The 15,047-nt window shown below is 51.0% G+C and overlaps 1 protein-coding gene across 4 annotated transcripts in view; it reads left to right on the top strand.

The window, feature by feature from the left end:
- EVC (EvC ciliary complex subunit 1) overlaps positions 1-15,047 on the top strand; it is a 69,122-nt gene that overhangs the window by 31,131 nt on the left and 22,944 nt on the right. For 3 of the 4 annotated variants that reach the window (XM_055326233.1, XM_055326232.1, XM_055326235.1), the window contains exons 10-12: positions 1,025-1,173; positions 2,573-2,671; positions 10,261-10,473. In XM_055326233.1, the coding sequence (XP_055182208.1) occupies positions 1,025-1,173; positions 2,573-2,671; positions 10,261-10,473 (461 nt within the window). The remainder of the gene's footprint in view (positions 1-1,024; positions 1,174-2,572; positions 2,672-10,260; positions 10,474-15,047) is intronic. The other variant, XM_055326234.1, reaches the window with a different exon arrangement.

The raw sequence follows: 15,047 nt of genomic DNA, 5'->3' as shown, positions 1-15,047 counted from the left end.
GGAGGGGGTAGAGAGAGAGAGAAGCAGACTCCCCGCTGAGCAGGGAGCCAGGGACCCTGAGACCATGACCTGAGCCAAAGGCAGACACTTAACTGACTGACCCCCCAGGTGCCTCCTGGTCACACTCTTTTCTTTGGTGCCAAGGGCTAAACAGATTCTCACACAAAACCCAAGGAAGCGTGCTTGTGTTACAAATGTGGAATGCACGTGTGTGTGTGTGTGTGTGTGTGTGTGTGTGTGTGTGTGTGTGTGTGTGTGAAGTGCTGAAACAAACATCTCCAGACCTGCAGACCCCTGGCAGTCTGGCCCTCATTGACTTCTCCAGCCTCTCACTCAGCATTTAGGATCTGGCTAACTTCTTGGTCTCCTCTCCCAGAAGCCTTCTCTGGGGTCCCACCCTGCCCATGACCCCTCATCCTTCTCATCCCACCACCCCATCCCTCATCTGGCATGGCATTGACTCTCCTTTCCCCTTCTCTTGAATTCCCTGGACCAGGAGCAGACCGGGAGCAAGGCTGGGTCCTGCTCACAGCCAGGCCCCAGTGCCCAGTGCTGACCTGGGCACACTGCTGGCCTGGTGATGCAGGCGGGGTGAGGGGTGGGTTTAGACCCCAGCCTTTCTCCTCGCCTCCACCCTCGCCACCAGGCAGAGGGCATTGCCCTTGGGCTCCCCTCCTTCCTGCAAACCAGGCTCCTCTGTCCTGTCCCATCACCCGTCCCTCCCTGTGTCACCACACCTCCCTCATTTTTCCTCCTAAAAGTGCCTCTTCTTTATCTCCTGGTGAGGTTGGCCAGCTGCCCTGCACAACCCCTAGATGAAGCCCCTTGTGGTGTCCTGAGCCCTGGGCTCGAGGGGCAGTAGGGGCCCCTTCAGATAATGTGTGGCTGTGGGCTCCTGACGCTGGCTTTCTGGAAGCACACGTGCCTGAAAGATAAAGCCATGTTTCTCATCCTTAGTGTAGGCAGGAGCTGGTGAAGGTCAGGGGAGTCATCTGCGACATGCTGTGACTCACTTTAATTTCAGAGTTCGTCCAGCGAGGCAAGGACCTGGTGAAGGCATCACTGGCTCACCAAGCAGAGGAGATGGCAAGGCTCACGCTGGCCCAGGAAGAGGAACAGAGGAGCTTCCTGGCCGAGGCACAGCCGACCACTGACCTGGGCACATTCCTCCAGGTGACCCTGCTCCCGACTCACCCCCATGTCCATGGCTGCTCTGTGCCAGGAGCAGCCACACAGGCTGAGTGCTGTGGCTTAGTCCTCGTCACTGTGCAGGGAAAGCCAGAGGCTTTGGCACCTGCCAGACTTGAGGTCAACTGCTCACCTCCATGTGTCAGTGCAGTGACCTTAGCTGGTCCAGGGGAAGGGAGGGCTGGGCATGGGAGGCTCAGTGGGCAGGACCAGGGAGGCAACGGAGCCAGAATATGCCTTTGTCTTGACCTGGAAGGGGGACAAGGAGACAAGAGGCCACCCTCCTTGAGGGCAAAGAAATGAGGTGGTGCCAGCACAGGCTGGAATGGCCAGGCTTGTGGTTCTCAGAGAGAGAGAGAACCCTGCCTTTGCCCCCATATTTCCCTGCTAACGACGGGGCGGGGGGCCTGCTTGTCTGTCCTGCACATGGTCAAGCATTTGGGCACTGGGGCCCTCTGGAAGCATGTTGGAATGTGGACTTTGCTGCTAAGGAGCTGGGTGACCTCAGGTGCATTGCTCACAGCACACCCCACCCCACCCGAGGCCTCACCCCACCCCTGACCAGGCCTTTCTTCATCTGCACAATGGGAATATAGGAACCTAACTTATGGGTTGTGAGGCTTCAGGGAGACTCAGCACAGGCCGGGCACACACTGATGCCCAGGAGACTTGGACAAAGGAAGAACAGTTGAGCAGATGCATGCAAGAATGGACGAATGAGTGAATGAATAAATAAATGAACAAAGGGATGATGAATGAGTGATGAGTGAATGATCCAGTGCCCTCCCTCTAGCCCTGCAGTTCCCTCTCAGCCTATCTCTCCCTCCACCTCCCCCTGGGGGCAACGGATCCTTACTGCCTGGTCTCTACTGCTGTGGCTCCTTGAACCCCAGCTGCATGGGCTCCCCATCTTCCCTCCAGGGAACCTTCCTTGTTGATAAAGCCTCTACTTACAGGGAGAGTTCCCCCCCACCCCGTGCATGCTCCCTAAGAAGAGTCCATCCCTCTGTCCTGTGACCCGCCATGCCTCTGGGTCTGCTCCATCTCCCCTCCACTCCCTGGGCTCCTCAGGGCAGGGTGCAGCCACGTGGTCAGGGTGGCCTGGCTGGTTCACCGACCTCACTGACTCACTAGGTGGTGGCCTCCCCTGGGTGGTCTCTGGGGCCTGGGCGGTGGTCCCCAGCAATCCAGTCACTGAATGTGGCTTGTGGCCAGGAGGTCAGGTGTGCAGTTTGCAGCCACATGATATCCCTGTGCCTCAGTTTCTTCCTATATAAATCAGGGACAGACATCCTTCAGATCTGAGAGCGGCCCTTTGGTGGAATTCTTCTAGTGAAAGATGGGGCATATTTGCATGAGATTCAGCTCCTGTTTTAACTCACAGGCTTTTCATGCGGTCCTAGAGAGGCAGAGGTTGGTCCGGAGTCACCTGGAGGAGGAGGACAGTGTCAGAACCACCCAGGCCATGGCTGTGCTTTGCCAGGTATGTGGCCTCCTAGTGGGACCTGCAGAGAACCTCAGGATCTGCGCGTGTGTGGGTATCTCACCTCAGGGCTGGGACCCCAAAGATGCAGGTCCAGGTCTGACCCTGGCCCTCTAGCTGGGCAGCCGGCAAGCCACACACCCTCCGTGTCACACACCAGGGTCCTGCCTGAAGCATCTTCCATTTTTGGGGTGCTCAGGCCTCTAACCTCCAAATGTCCCCAGAGGCCAAGGCTTTTGGAAGTGAGTTCACCCAGGATGGATCTGTAGGAGTCAGCAGGGCAGTGATGAGGAGGGAGTGCTGGCCCTGAAATAGGGAGGCCTGGGTCTGAGTGCCAGCATCATCGCTTTCTCCCTGGGCAAACCTTGTTCAAGTCCAGAATGGGGAGGAAGACTCCATACTGGCCTTGAGGACTGGCTTGGAGAGAATAGAGGAGACCACCTGTGCCCCCCAGAGTGACAGGGCCCTCCCAGGAAGTAACAATAACCGAGACATAGAGCCCTTGCCTCTGGTGGCACCCAGAGCTGCTGCGAAGCAGAAATGCAGACATCTCCATGCGAGGGAAGCTGACGTGCCGTTGTGATGGGCAGCAGGTGCAGAGTCCACCCCAGACTCCAAGGACCTGAGGGTCAGTGTCCTGGCTCTGCCCCTTCCTCACTGTGCAGCATCCAGATTGTACTGGACCTCAGTTTCCCTATCTGTGAAATGGAGACAATGATGGGCCTTCCCATTTTAACATCCCTGTTTCTGGGTACAGAGGAGAGGTGTGAGGGATGTCCTGGGGTTAAGACCAGGTCAGAGACAGCTGTCAGCGGGAAGTGATGCCTGAGCCAAGCTTTGAAGGGGGAGATGGGCCCTGTGGACAAGGAGCCAGGGGGATTCCCAGGCCCAGAAAAACATGTGAAGGTGGGAAGTGCAAACCCTCAGTGCTGTAGCCACTGTACTGGTTAAATGCTATCTGTATCAGTCAGCTCACCTGCTGTAACAAAGCGCCCTAGACAGGGGGCTTAAACAGAGACATTTATCATCTCTTGCTGTTCTGGAGACCAGAAGCCTAAGGCCGGGATGCGGCAGGGTTGGGTTCTCCTGAGGATCCACCCTCTTCCCGGCTTGCAGATGTCCACCTCCTCACTGTCTTCACTTGGCCTTTCCCATGGGCTCATGGAGAGAAAGAGCTCTGGGATCTTCCTCTTATTAGGACACTAGCCCTGTTAGCTTTAGGCTCCACCATACGACCTTACTTGCCCCCAGCCATCTCCATGAAGGCCCCATCCCCAAAAACTGTCATATTGGGGCTAAAGACTTCAGAATTTGAATTTGGAGGCACAATTCCATTCATAGCAGTACCCCTCAAGATGTCCCCTGGAACCTCAGAATGTGACCTTACTTGGAAGTCAGGTCTTTAAAGATGAAATTGGTTAAAGTGAGGTCATCCTGAATTAGGAGAGGCCCTAAGTCCAATGACTGACATCCACATAAGAAGACCAGAGGCTGGGGATGCCAGAGTGACTCAATGGTTGAGCGTCTGCCATCGGCTCAGGTAGTGATCCCAGGTCCTGGGATCAAGTCCCACATCAGTCTCCCTGCAGGGAGCCTGTTTCTCCCTCTGCCTGTGTGTCTGCCTCTCTCCCTGTGTCTCTCATGAATAAATACATTTTTTAAAAATCTTAAAAAAAAAAAAAGAAAAGAAAAGAAGACTAGAGGCTGCTTAGTGTGGGCTGTGTGGCAGAGCAGTGACATCCTGGCTCTGAAGTCAGACGTCTGGGTTCTAATCCCAGCCAGGCCATTTACCAGTTACGGGCTCAGGAGCGGCTTAGCTGACTTGGGCTTCAGTGTCCCCATCTGAGCATTCTGATGCACCGCCGAGTTTGAGAACCACTGTCTTGGAGGGCATGGGGTAGGTCAAGTGAGCTCATACTCATGGGGCAGATGCTCTGGTTGCCCTGCCCCATGACCCCTGAGGCCTCCAGAGCCCACCTCTAGCAGTCCACTGTTCTCCTCTGCAAAGCAAGGCTGAAACAGCCCATCAGGTATTGTCACGAGAGGAATGAGTGGCACGTGTAAAAGTGCCAGGCCAGTCTCATTGGGTGGCAGTAAATACATCAGTTTTAGTAAAGGATTGTGGTGATGCTGAAGTGACTACAGCCTCGTCCGTCCTGTGATGTCCTTAGGATGTTATGCATTTGGATTCCTGTGCCTGGGTCTAGTTGCCGGGCCTGTGAGAGCTTGGGCCACAAGGGGAAAGACCCTGTTTTCTCTAACATGAGGAGAGGCTGTCAGGTGTGAATGAGGAGTGACACCTGCTGGAGTGTGTATCTTAGGAGGAGAGGCTCGGAAATGCACTGCGTGAGATGGTGTGAGGGGTGAGGTGAAGGTGTGCTTGTGATTCTGTGCACCTGCATTGGTGCTTCTGAAGCAGAGAACCAAAGGCTGGTGCCTGCTTGTCTCCCAGAATCAGTCCAGAGGCATTTCCTTAGATTTATTTTACTGTTTCACATAGAACCCTTTGGTTTCAGGTGACTTTGGTTTCTTTTATGTCTTTCAACTATGGAAATCATTGCCTTTGGTTATTGGGGACTGCTTTACGGGTATGAACAGCAGGAGGTGGTTGAAATCCTCTCGTGTAGGAGAAGGGAGGTGATTGGAAAGCTGGTGGTGCCACACCTGGCTAGGCGACCTCGGACAAGCCTTAACTTCTCTGAGCTCGTTTGCTTCTCTGCACGATGGAGCCCAAGAACCTTCTTGACCATCATGGCAGCGTGTGGAGCGTGGGAGATCAGGGCTGGCACCCAGGGCCCAGCACACAGTAGGTGCTCACTAAATCCCTCCCTGGTGGCCCTGCTGCTGAGCACATTGCCCCAAAGGTCCTGAGCCCCGGGGGTGATGAGCACAGCTCTGGACATCTGACCTCCTCACTGACTAGCTGGAGGCTGGGAGGAGTCCATTCGTTGATTCTTTCATTCAATAATTTTTAGCTCTCCTTTGTACAACCTATGGTCAGCCCCTGACCAAACAGATAAAGCACTGAGCAGGGTGTGAGAAGTGTGGGGCCGGGGTCTCTTTTCATGGTTGACACCTCATCTCCTTTGTTAAAATGGAGATACTAAGCCTTCCTCGTGGGGCTGTCCAGAGGCATACCTGTGTTCACACGTGCAAAGCAGCTAGAGTTGCGTCAGGCACCTGGTGAGCATTCAGAATACACCGTCACGATCACTGTCATCATCACCCCCTGTCTGGCAGGGTGTATATGCGGAGAAATGCACTCAAGATAACTTGTCTCACAGCCTGGCTGGCTCTTTCGCAGAGCCAGGCACCTAGAGCTGTCATCCCCCCTCTTTGGGTGGGACGCCGATCACGGTGTTGTGGGCATGGAGCCTGTGAGAGAAGTTTGATGGCCATCTAAGGGTTCTCAGGCTGCAGAGAAAAGTGCATTTTTCTAAATTTGTACCATCTCTTGGCCTTTAAACAAACAGTAAATTCTCAGCGTGTTGGGACAGATGCCGCTACATCACCCATCTCAGTGCTTCGTAGAGAGGTTCCTGAAATGAGCACAGAGCCATCCTGGTGATGGTGGATGCACAGCTGAGTCACCCCATTGTGTCCAGGGTACCACATAGGCCCACTGGCTTGTGCGGACCTCACTCTAGTCCTACCCATGCTGTGTCTGCCGAAGGGCCCATAGCAGAGTGCAGTGGGGTAGCAACCCACCCAGCCTGAACCTTCTCGGCTCCCGATTCTCACAGTGAATTGGGACTGAAACAGAAGTGAAACTGGCCTCAGAGATCACAGCACTAATAATTATCAGTGCCCAGGAAGTGTTGGGGAGTAATCCTGGACACCCTCACTCCTGACACCAAGTATAAGCTTGAGGGTCCCCAAGATGACCCTCAGGTCCTTTAATTCTCCAGAAGGACTCACCCTGAAAGTGCTGTGGGTTCCAGCACAAGCCGTACAGATGACAGTTAGAATGAGGGGCGGAAGGGCAGCCCGCGTGGCGCAGCGGTTTAGCGCCGCCTTCAGCCCAGGGCGTGATCCTAGAGACCCGGGATCGAGTCCCATGTTGCGCTCCCTGCTTGCAGCCTGCTCCTCCCTCTGCCTGTGTCTCTGCCTCCCTCTCTCTCTCTCTGTGTGTGTGTTTCTCATAAATAAAAAAATAAAATCTTAAAAAAAAAGAATGAGGGGCGGAGCCCAGGGCTCCATCCCGCAGATTCCAAGTGTCCTCTCCCGCCGAGTGTGGACTACATGAACTCTTCCCAGCCGTGACACGTGACATGGCACACCAGGCATGGCCAGCCACGGAACCGCGCCCAAGCTGTGGTCCACGGTATTTCCTGGGGCTCAGCCTCAGAGACCGGGCTGACTTCCAGGATCCCTGACTCAGGCCCCGGCCCCACTGGAGGATGAGCCGACACCACATGGCCAGCTCTTTGTCTTAAAGCTTCTGAGCGGCTTTGAACGTCATGCCTTAGTGAGCATCGGAAGTTCAAAGTCCAGGTCTTGTGATTACACTCTCGCGAGTACCTGAGGGCTTGTTTCATGTCTGTTGCTTGTGTGGGCCTCTGCTAATGTTGCCTTGTCTCCTGGTGAGCCTGTTTACTCCTTATTTTATGCCTTATTCCAAATTTTTATATTTACTTGTGAAAGTGTGTTCAGACAGACAGTCGTGTCCTTCAAAGAGGATTTTCCTTCGCTTCTGGCAGATGACTGGGGCTCTGGGGCCCAGGGTGACCATTCAAGGTCAGGACCTGAAACATCGCAGGCCCTCTCCATGAGCTGACTCTGGGTTGTAGCTGTTTGAACCAGTTTGAAGTCCGTTTCCTTCTACTACATTGCAGTGCAGCTTTCTGGCTTCCGGCGCTATGCGCGGAATGGCTTAGCAGGCCTCAGCCCCGTCCATCTTTCGTCTCTTTGGCACTAGTAGCCATCAGAAGTCCCATCAGCTGTTCAGCCACCACCTCTGGATTGGTCCACTCCCTGTGCGAAAGTGCATCCCCAAGGGGCTGGGCATGCATCCCTGACTGCCTTCTCCCTGACCTCAGCTCGAGCTACCTTGCTGGCTCACTTGGGATTTTCATGATCACATAATAAGCATTTTGTCCAGCTTTGTTTATCATTTGTCCTCAGAGGGAGAGTTGGCCCAGATGACCTGGTTGGCTGTTATCCTTAGGCTCTCTAAATCTTTGAAAAGGATGTGGGTCACGTATGCCCCTGTCATGATTGCTTATTCTGAACAAAGTCCAGCTTGGCCATGAGCTTCTTAAAGCAGGACACTCACTGGTTTAATTAACATTGACTTGAATTAAATTTCACTTCTGTTCATTAAGCACAGCAAGCGTGACCTAGGTGCACCATGTCAGGTGCTGTAAATATGTTTATTTTTCTATCAAAACCCCAACTATCCACGTAGCATACTGGTTATGAGTATGAGTTCAGTAATCTGATGGCCAGGACCCACCCTCCACAAATCCTGTGCCATTACTTATCTGATCTGTGCCTTAGTTTCCTAATCAGTGAAATGATAGTAGTTATAATAGAGCATCATCACTGGACTACTCTAAGGATCGAATGAGATTATACAGGAAAGGTGTTTGTGGCACCCTCTCATATATGGTAAGAATCCATAATTATTACCAATTACACCATCATTGCCAGCTATTTGCCAGATGCTGTGTGAGGCCCTGCAAATGGTTGGGTAGTAAGATAAGACTTTGTTGTTAAGAAACCTCCTGGTCTCATCCTTGAGGACCAAGACACAGCCAATGACCACGAAGGTGAGTGCTGGGTGGGGGGGTAGTAGGAAAGGATGAGCACCTCATTGGACTCTAAGGACTTCACAGATAGCCCCCACCAATGCCAAGACTTACGGCACTGAAGGGAATCTAAGCAGAATCCATGAAGGGAAAAGGCATGTAGGGCAAAGTCCAGGAGAAACCAAGAGCAAGCTTCCAGAGTCCTCTCGCAGTGGGGCTGTGTGTAATCCCACCCCTGCAATGAGTGCAACAACTTGTGTGAAGTGGATAACTCCCCTGAGCTTAGGAGTCCAAGGATTTTGCTGGGAGTCAGTCCCATGGGCACACCTTGCTGGCATGCACCAAGGTTTCAGACTCCTAGAAGGAAGCCAGATATTTAGTCTAAACTATACTGTGTCCAATCAAACCCCGCAGCCAGGTCTTCCCAGAAGAGGAGACCCTGACTTGAGTTTTGAAACATGTATGGGGAGTTCCTAGACAGAAAAGGGAGAATGGACATTCTACATCATGTCTGTGAGTCATGTATTGGGACTGAACGGACTGAAGCTGAGGGCTTGGTCCAGGAGGATGTAAGATGTGGGCACAGATCTGAGTATTGTGTAGCCTCTGCTCTCAGCAAGCTGTGGTTCAGGGGAGAGGTGACAAATAAGTTGTAGTTTCAGTGACCTGGTGTGGCTGACCAAAGAGCTGTGGGAACCCAGGGTCAGATACCCATGTTGGTCTGAGCCTCCTGAGGAAGGCTTCACAGAAAAGGGATTATTTTGCAGGGGTGTTGAAGGATGAATAGAAGTTCACTCCAGGTATGAAAGTGTCTGAATTTGGGATGAGGGGGAGTGGCTTGAAAAAGCCTCTGTGTAAAGAAACGTGCAACAAGACACCATTTATGTGGCTAACACAGTCACCAAAAGGCACATTTGTGGATATAATATACAGTGAAAGTATAGAAGTCTAAGCTCAAAGAGAGATGCCAAGTTCATGGTGATGGCCGTCTCTGAGGATGCTGGGAGGGAGCAGAAGGGAACTGTAGGAAGAGCGTAAGGAATTCCAGTATCACCTGTCAATTTTAGTGTTTTTAATCTAAAAAGAGGATCTGAGTGGTGGAATCACAAGCATTTATTTTTTAAAATATTTTATTTATTTATTTATTCATGAGAGACACACAGAGAGAGAAGCAGAGACATAGGCAGAGGGAGAAGCAGGCTCCATGAAGGGAGCCCGATGTGGCACTCGATCTTGGGAATTCGGGATCATGCCCTGAGCCAAAGGCAGATGCTCAACCACTGAGCTACCCAGGCATCCCTAATATATTACTGTATGTGGGGTTTTTGTTTTCCTCAATTTAAAAAAGTACATATCCAGTAAGACTGGAGTGGGTGAGCTCGGCTGAAGGGAACAGAACAGTGGAAACTGAGGCAGGACCTCCCAGCAGCCCTACCAGGGAACCTTGAGAGTGAGGGGAAGAGAGGCCTTCCACGTTCTTCCAGCTGAAAATACAGTAAGATCTGTGCTTTATGCAGATAACTGGCCTAAGCTTGGAGGGTTGAGGGAGGCAGAGAGCCCAGGAGTGATGAAAATAATCTGGAGGGAGGTTTTGAGGGGTCACCTGAGATTAAGAGCTTGTGGGTCAGAGGGCAGGACAGGGTGGCAGGGAAAGGACCAGAAGGCAGTGGGTGTTTTCCATATGTGTGTAGGGTATGTGTGTATACGTGTGTGTGTGTGTGTGTGTGTGTGACTGGAGAGCTCCCTTCACTGGGTTTCCTCTGTGGTTTGTGGAAAGCCCATAGCCCTGGCCCAGATGAGAACATGACTTATAGCTCCATCACGTGCTCTCATCTTCAGGAGCTGTACTGCAGCACCATGGAAACGTTCCAGAAATTTGTGGAGGTCCTGTTCCTTCAGACGCTCCCAGGTGTGACCAGCCTCTCCCGGGCAGAGTGTGAGTACTTGAGGCAGGAGGTCCAGGAGAACGCAGCCCAGCAGCTGGGGAAGTCGGATCGCTTCCGCAAACAGCAGTGGAAACTCTTCCAAGATCTCCTGGAGCAAGACAGGCAGGTGGGCATTTTGGAAAACCAGGCCTGAGGTCTACCTCTGTTTACATTTAGGAAGAATATAGAGAGATCTCATTCAGGGAGCATCCCCTAGTGCCAGCGCTGGGCACCTTACCGACCCAGTGCCTGCCGGCCATTCCCAGCCAGGGTGGGCGGGAGAAGAGAGCAGAGGGTGGGAAGTTGCTAGATAATGCATACGGCTGGTCTGTCCAGAAAGACCAGCAGTGCCTGTTCTTTAGAATGACAGAAGGTAGATCCTAGGGGGGTGGACTTGGTGGGGGGCTGAGCTGCACACCTGGGACTCCTACTTTCCAGTGAGAGTCTGTTGCATTATGAAAACCAGGTCTACATGTGGTAGATGGGGCAGTGGCCCCAAAGCTGTCCACATCCTAATTCCCCGAACCTGTGAATCATCACCTAACATGGCAGAAGGGACCTTGCTGAAGTGATTATATTAAGAACGTGGAAATGGAGGGGTTGTCCTGAAGGATCCAGGTGGCCCCAGTGCAGTCACAGGGTCCTTCTGAAAGGGAAGGGGGAGAGTCAGGGTCAGAGAAGGAACAGTGATGACCTGAGCAGCGGATAGCATGATGTGGCCAGGAGCCGAGGCATGCAGGTGCCTCAGGCAGCAGGAGAGGGCAGGGTGCAGATTCCCCCCTGGGGCCTCCAAAGGGATCATAACTCTGTCAGCACCTGATTTTAGCTGATAAGACCCATTTCGGACTTCTGACCTCCAGAATTGTAAGATAATGAATTTGTGTGGCTGTAAGCCACAGAATTTGTAGTAATGTGTTATGGCAGCAATAGGAAACTATATACATTAATTTCGTTTAATACAAATAATTTTTATTTAATATTACATTGATTTTATTTTTTAAAAAATGAAATATGTCAAATAAAGGAGGCATTTCCAAATGGGCCAGGCACTGGAACACTTGCATTTCCTTTCTCTCTTGCCTTCTTTCACATTGTAGGCTGTAACACTAATGTGTCAATATCCCAGTATCTAGCAGTGACCAGGTGACAGAGTCCTGGCCTATGAGACAAAGTGTGGCCCAGCAAAGAGCTTCCCTTCTAATACAAAAGCCAAGTGCGGCTAGGAGAAATCCCCTGCTTTGGTACTCCCTGTTCTTCCTGCCCAGAGCATGTGCAAGAGGCCTGGGGCACACCAGCCTTCTCTTGACTTACAGGCAGATTTCAGGAGAATGGAGGCAGATGTGCTCAGGATGGTGGAGCAGAGAGTGAACACCACTGTCCCAGCCCTGGTCTGCCCTGTTATAAGAATCAGCTTGTCTCTTTACCATGGGTGTCCTATTAGTTACAGAAGAGCACTGGGCTGATGCATGGAAGAAAGGTTTTCCAAATCAACTACCTGGAGCTATCCAGTGTACCAAGTAAGGAAAGTGGGGTGTCGTGCAAGCACGTGTCCACTCAGAGCCACAGGGCAGCACAGGGCCTAGCTTCCTGTTAAACCTTTATATTTAGTTCACTCCTCCGTCAGCTGCATCTTGTACTGATGAGAGATGGTTTCCTCTCATCAGTAACTGTGTCTTGCACTTGGCTCTAAGTTCCTGCAGGACAACATTTCTGCTTTTTTATTTCTTTATCCCCCCCTTATTCAAAGTCTGGGGCCTGGGACACAGCGTGGCCTCAGGAAAACTTGACTGCATTACCAACAAGGATAGTGCAGCTTTGGAAATTATCACAGGGTCACCTTACTATTATTCCAGGGGATGTAGATGAAGCTGAATCCATCGGATTCACACCAGTGCTGGGCCCAGACCACTTAATTTACAATCTCTGGGGAGGGAGGAGGACAGGCTGGCCACATGAGTCTAATTGTGCCTCTGGTGAAAGCTCCCCAAATGGGAGGGAAGGCCTCTGAGAGGCAGCTGTAGCGCAGATGGGTCCCTAACCTTGGAAACTGGATATGTGGGTTGAAGCCAGTGCAGCGCCACCAACAGCTGGGTGACCTCATCTGGTTAGCGGACGCCTCACCGCTCTGGGGTTTTGCACAACTTGATAAGTGTCTCAGGATCTCTGCTTCTGAGTGAAAAGTAGAGATCAAAATACCCAACAGGGTTGCTGTGAGATAATACAAGATAAGACCTTTCACACAGTGTCTGTCTCCTTAGGTAATAATACTGACATAAAAAAAAAAAATCCAGAACTTCTTTTCTGATAAATTATTAGGGCAACACCCATGATGCATCTGTTACGAGTCTTGAGTTATTTTAAGCAAATATTAGACAAAGCATAGGTTCCGCTTTTTATGTCCCATTTATTTACTTTCTATATACATGCATATGAATTTTCCGTGGCTTTTGTGGAAGGGTTTCAAGAGGAGTTTTGCATGCAAGAAGCAAGCAGGGTGGTTAATGACCTTATCAGCTGATTAAGTAAGTATGACTCAAGGCTGTTTTCTCAACGCATATATGTCATAATTAATTTACTGATTGATTGTTTAATTGCCTTAAATTACCATAAGATATTTAGAGGTCCATGTCGCACTCCCGCTTACCATATTTTTTCCTTGATGATAAAAATGAGTGATGAGCTTTCTATAATTCAGATGAATATTTAGTCATAAGAGGAAAGCACCAACAAAACTATTCGTGGAAAATGAAACACACCCAGACTTTGAAATGCATTTTCCACATGGTCTTCTACCCAAAGGCCCTTGATAATTTCGTGTCCTATTACTCATGGAAGTGGTTAAATATTATGGAATCTGTTGACTGCCCAGTTGGAACAGGTTGTAGAATGGTAGTTCTCAAAACGTGATCTGTTCTAATGTTGCTTTCTAGGTTTTACCCCAGTCCACTGCGTTAGGTCTGCCCACAGATGTCCCCATCCTAATTCTCCCCATCCTAATAGCTCTGAACATGGGACCTCACATGGCACAAGGGACTTTGCAAACGTGATTCAGTTCAGGATCTTGAGACAGGGAGAGTCTCCTGGACTACTCAGGTGGACCCAATGTAATTACCGGGGTTCTTATAAATAGTGAAAGAGGTGGTGCAGGAGAGTCAGCATGATGTGGTTGGTGTGAGAAAGTCTTGGGTCTCGTGGCTGCAATGCAGCCTGTGGCTGAGGTCTCATCCGGAGACTCAGCTGGAAGAGAATCACTTCCAAGCTCACTTACGCGGTTCTTGGCAAGATTCTGTCCCTCAGGTTTTGGACTGAGGCTGACAACTGCCTCTTTTATGTGTGCAGCACAGAATGTGTTCCAGACTCTGTCCTCTGCCTGTGCACTCCCTGGATGTGATGAGTAGGCATGGATGTGTCGTGTGCCCAAAACAACTGCCGGTCTTCCTGCCCAACCTGCTCCATCCACATCTTCCTCCATCTTCCCATCAACTGGGCCAAAATCCTTGGAGTTGTCTTGACTCGTCTTTCTTTCACCCCCGACATCTACCTAACAGGAGGTCGCATAGGCTCTGCCTTCTGTCTGGTCCAGAATGGAGCCACTCCATCATGTCTGTTCTTGCACCTGGTCACAGCTGCCCCACCTCTCAGCAGGTCACCATGACAGCCAGCCCCCTGGGCTCCCGGAATCCGCCTCCCCCCTACTATGGTCTATTCTCAACTCCCAGCCAGAGAGACACTTTAAAAACCTACCACATGACACTAACTTTTAAGATGTGCATTTCAAAAAATATTTTAACAGCCTAGATGCTGAGATGCATAATAATTTAATTGGCAGTGATTTGTCTCCCTTAGTGATACTTAAAATAATTGTGCATCTTATAATTTCCAGCACATCAGGTTTGCTAAAAGACACTGCCATGTCGTGTCACTTGTTTGCTCCCAACTCCCAGTGGCTTCTCTTTTCATGCATCGTAAAGCCAGCATCCTCATTGTGCCCAATGAGCATTCCACTTCAGGGCCTGGGCTTCCCTCTAACCTCGTCCTTCTCTCCCCAGCTCGTTCCACTCCAGCCATGCTGGCTGCCTTGCGTTCTCCAGCTCACTGGCTGTGCTCCTGCCTTGCTCTTGTCTGCTGCAGGTCTTTGCTCCCACGGTACCCTCACACGAGGCCACCCTCACAATAAGGCCTGCCCTGACTGTGCTTTCTAAAATGGCAGTGCCCCCTCCCTCAGCACTACAACATTTGCCTGAGGTGTTGGGCTTTAGAACCTACCCACCTGTAAGTAAGCCCACCCCATTTATGGGAGAACACTTTGAGACTCTTAGTATGTTCCAGGCATCCCTGACTGCTAGTTCCTTCCCCCTATCTCTCCATGGTAATTCTGCACTTGAAACAAACAGTAAACTTGTCCAAAGCCACAAAATTACCAGGTAGCAGTGACCAGGGTCAGCGCTCTAGCCCACCAAAGCAACTTGTCGCTCTGGATTTAAGCATTCATGAGCCAGCGTTTGATAGCTTTGGAGCAGTTGGTGGGACACCTGCAGGCACAATGTAGTCCAATGCCTTGGTCCCCTCAGCTATGTTTGAGTCTGATGCTGGCTTTACCTACATTCTGAAGTGCCCACCAAAGATCCCCATATACTTTAGTAACTACGTACACTTACCACTTAGAGAAGCAAGGCTGTAAAGAATTTTCTTTTTTTTTCT

Source organism: Nyctereutes procyonoides, unplaced genomic scaffold (assembly GCF_905146905.1).
Source record: "Nyctereutes procyonoides isolate TBG_1078 unplaced genomic scaffold, NYPRO_anot_genome, whole genome shotgun sequence".
NCBI lineage: Eukaryota > Metazoa > Chordata > Mammalia > Carnivora > Canidae > Nyctereutes > Nyctereutes procyonoides.
This window is presented reverse-complemented; position numbering and strand designations above follow the sequence as displayed.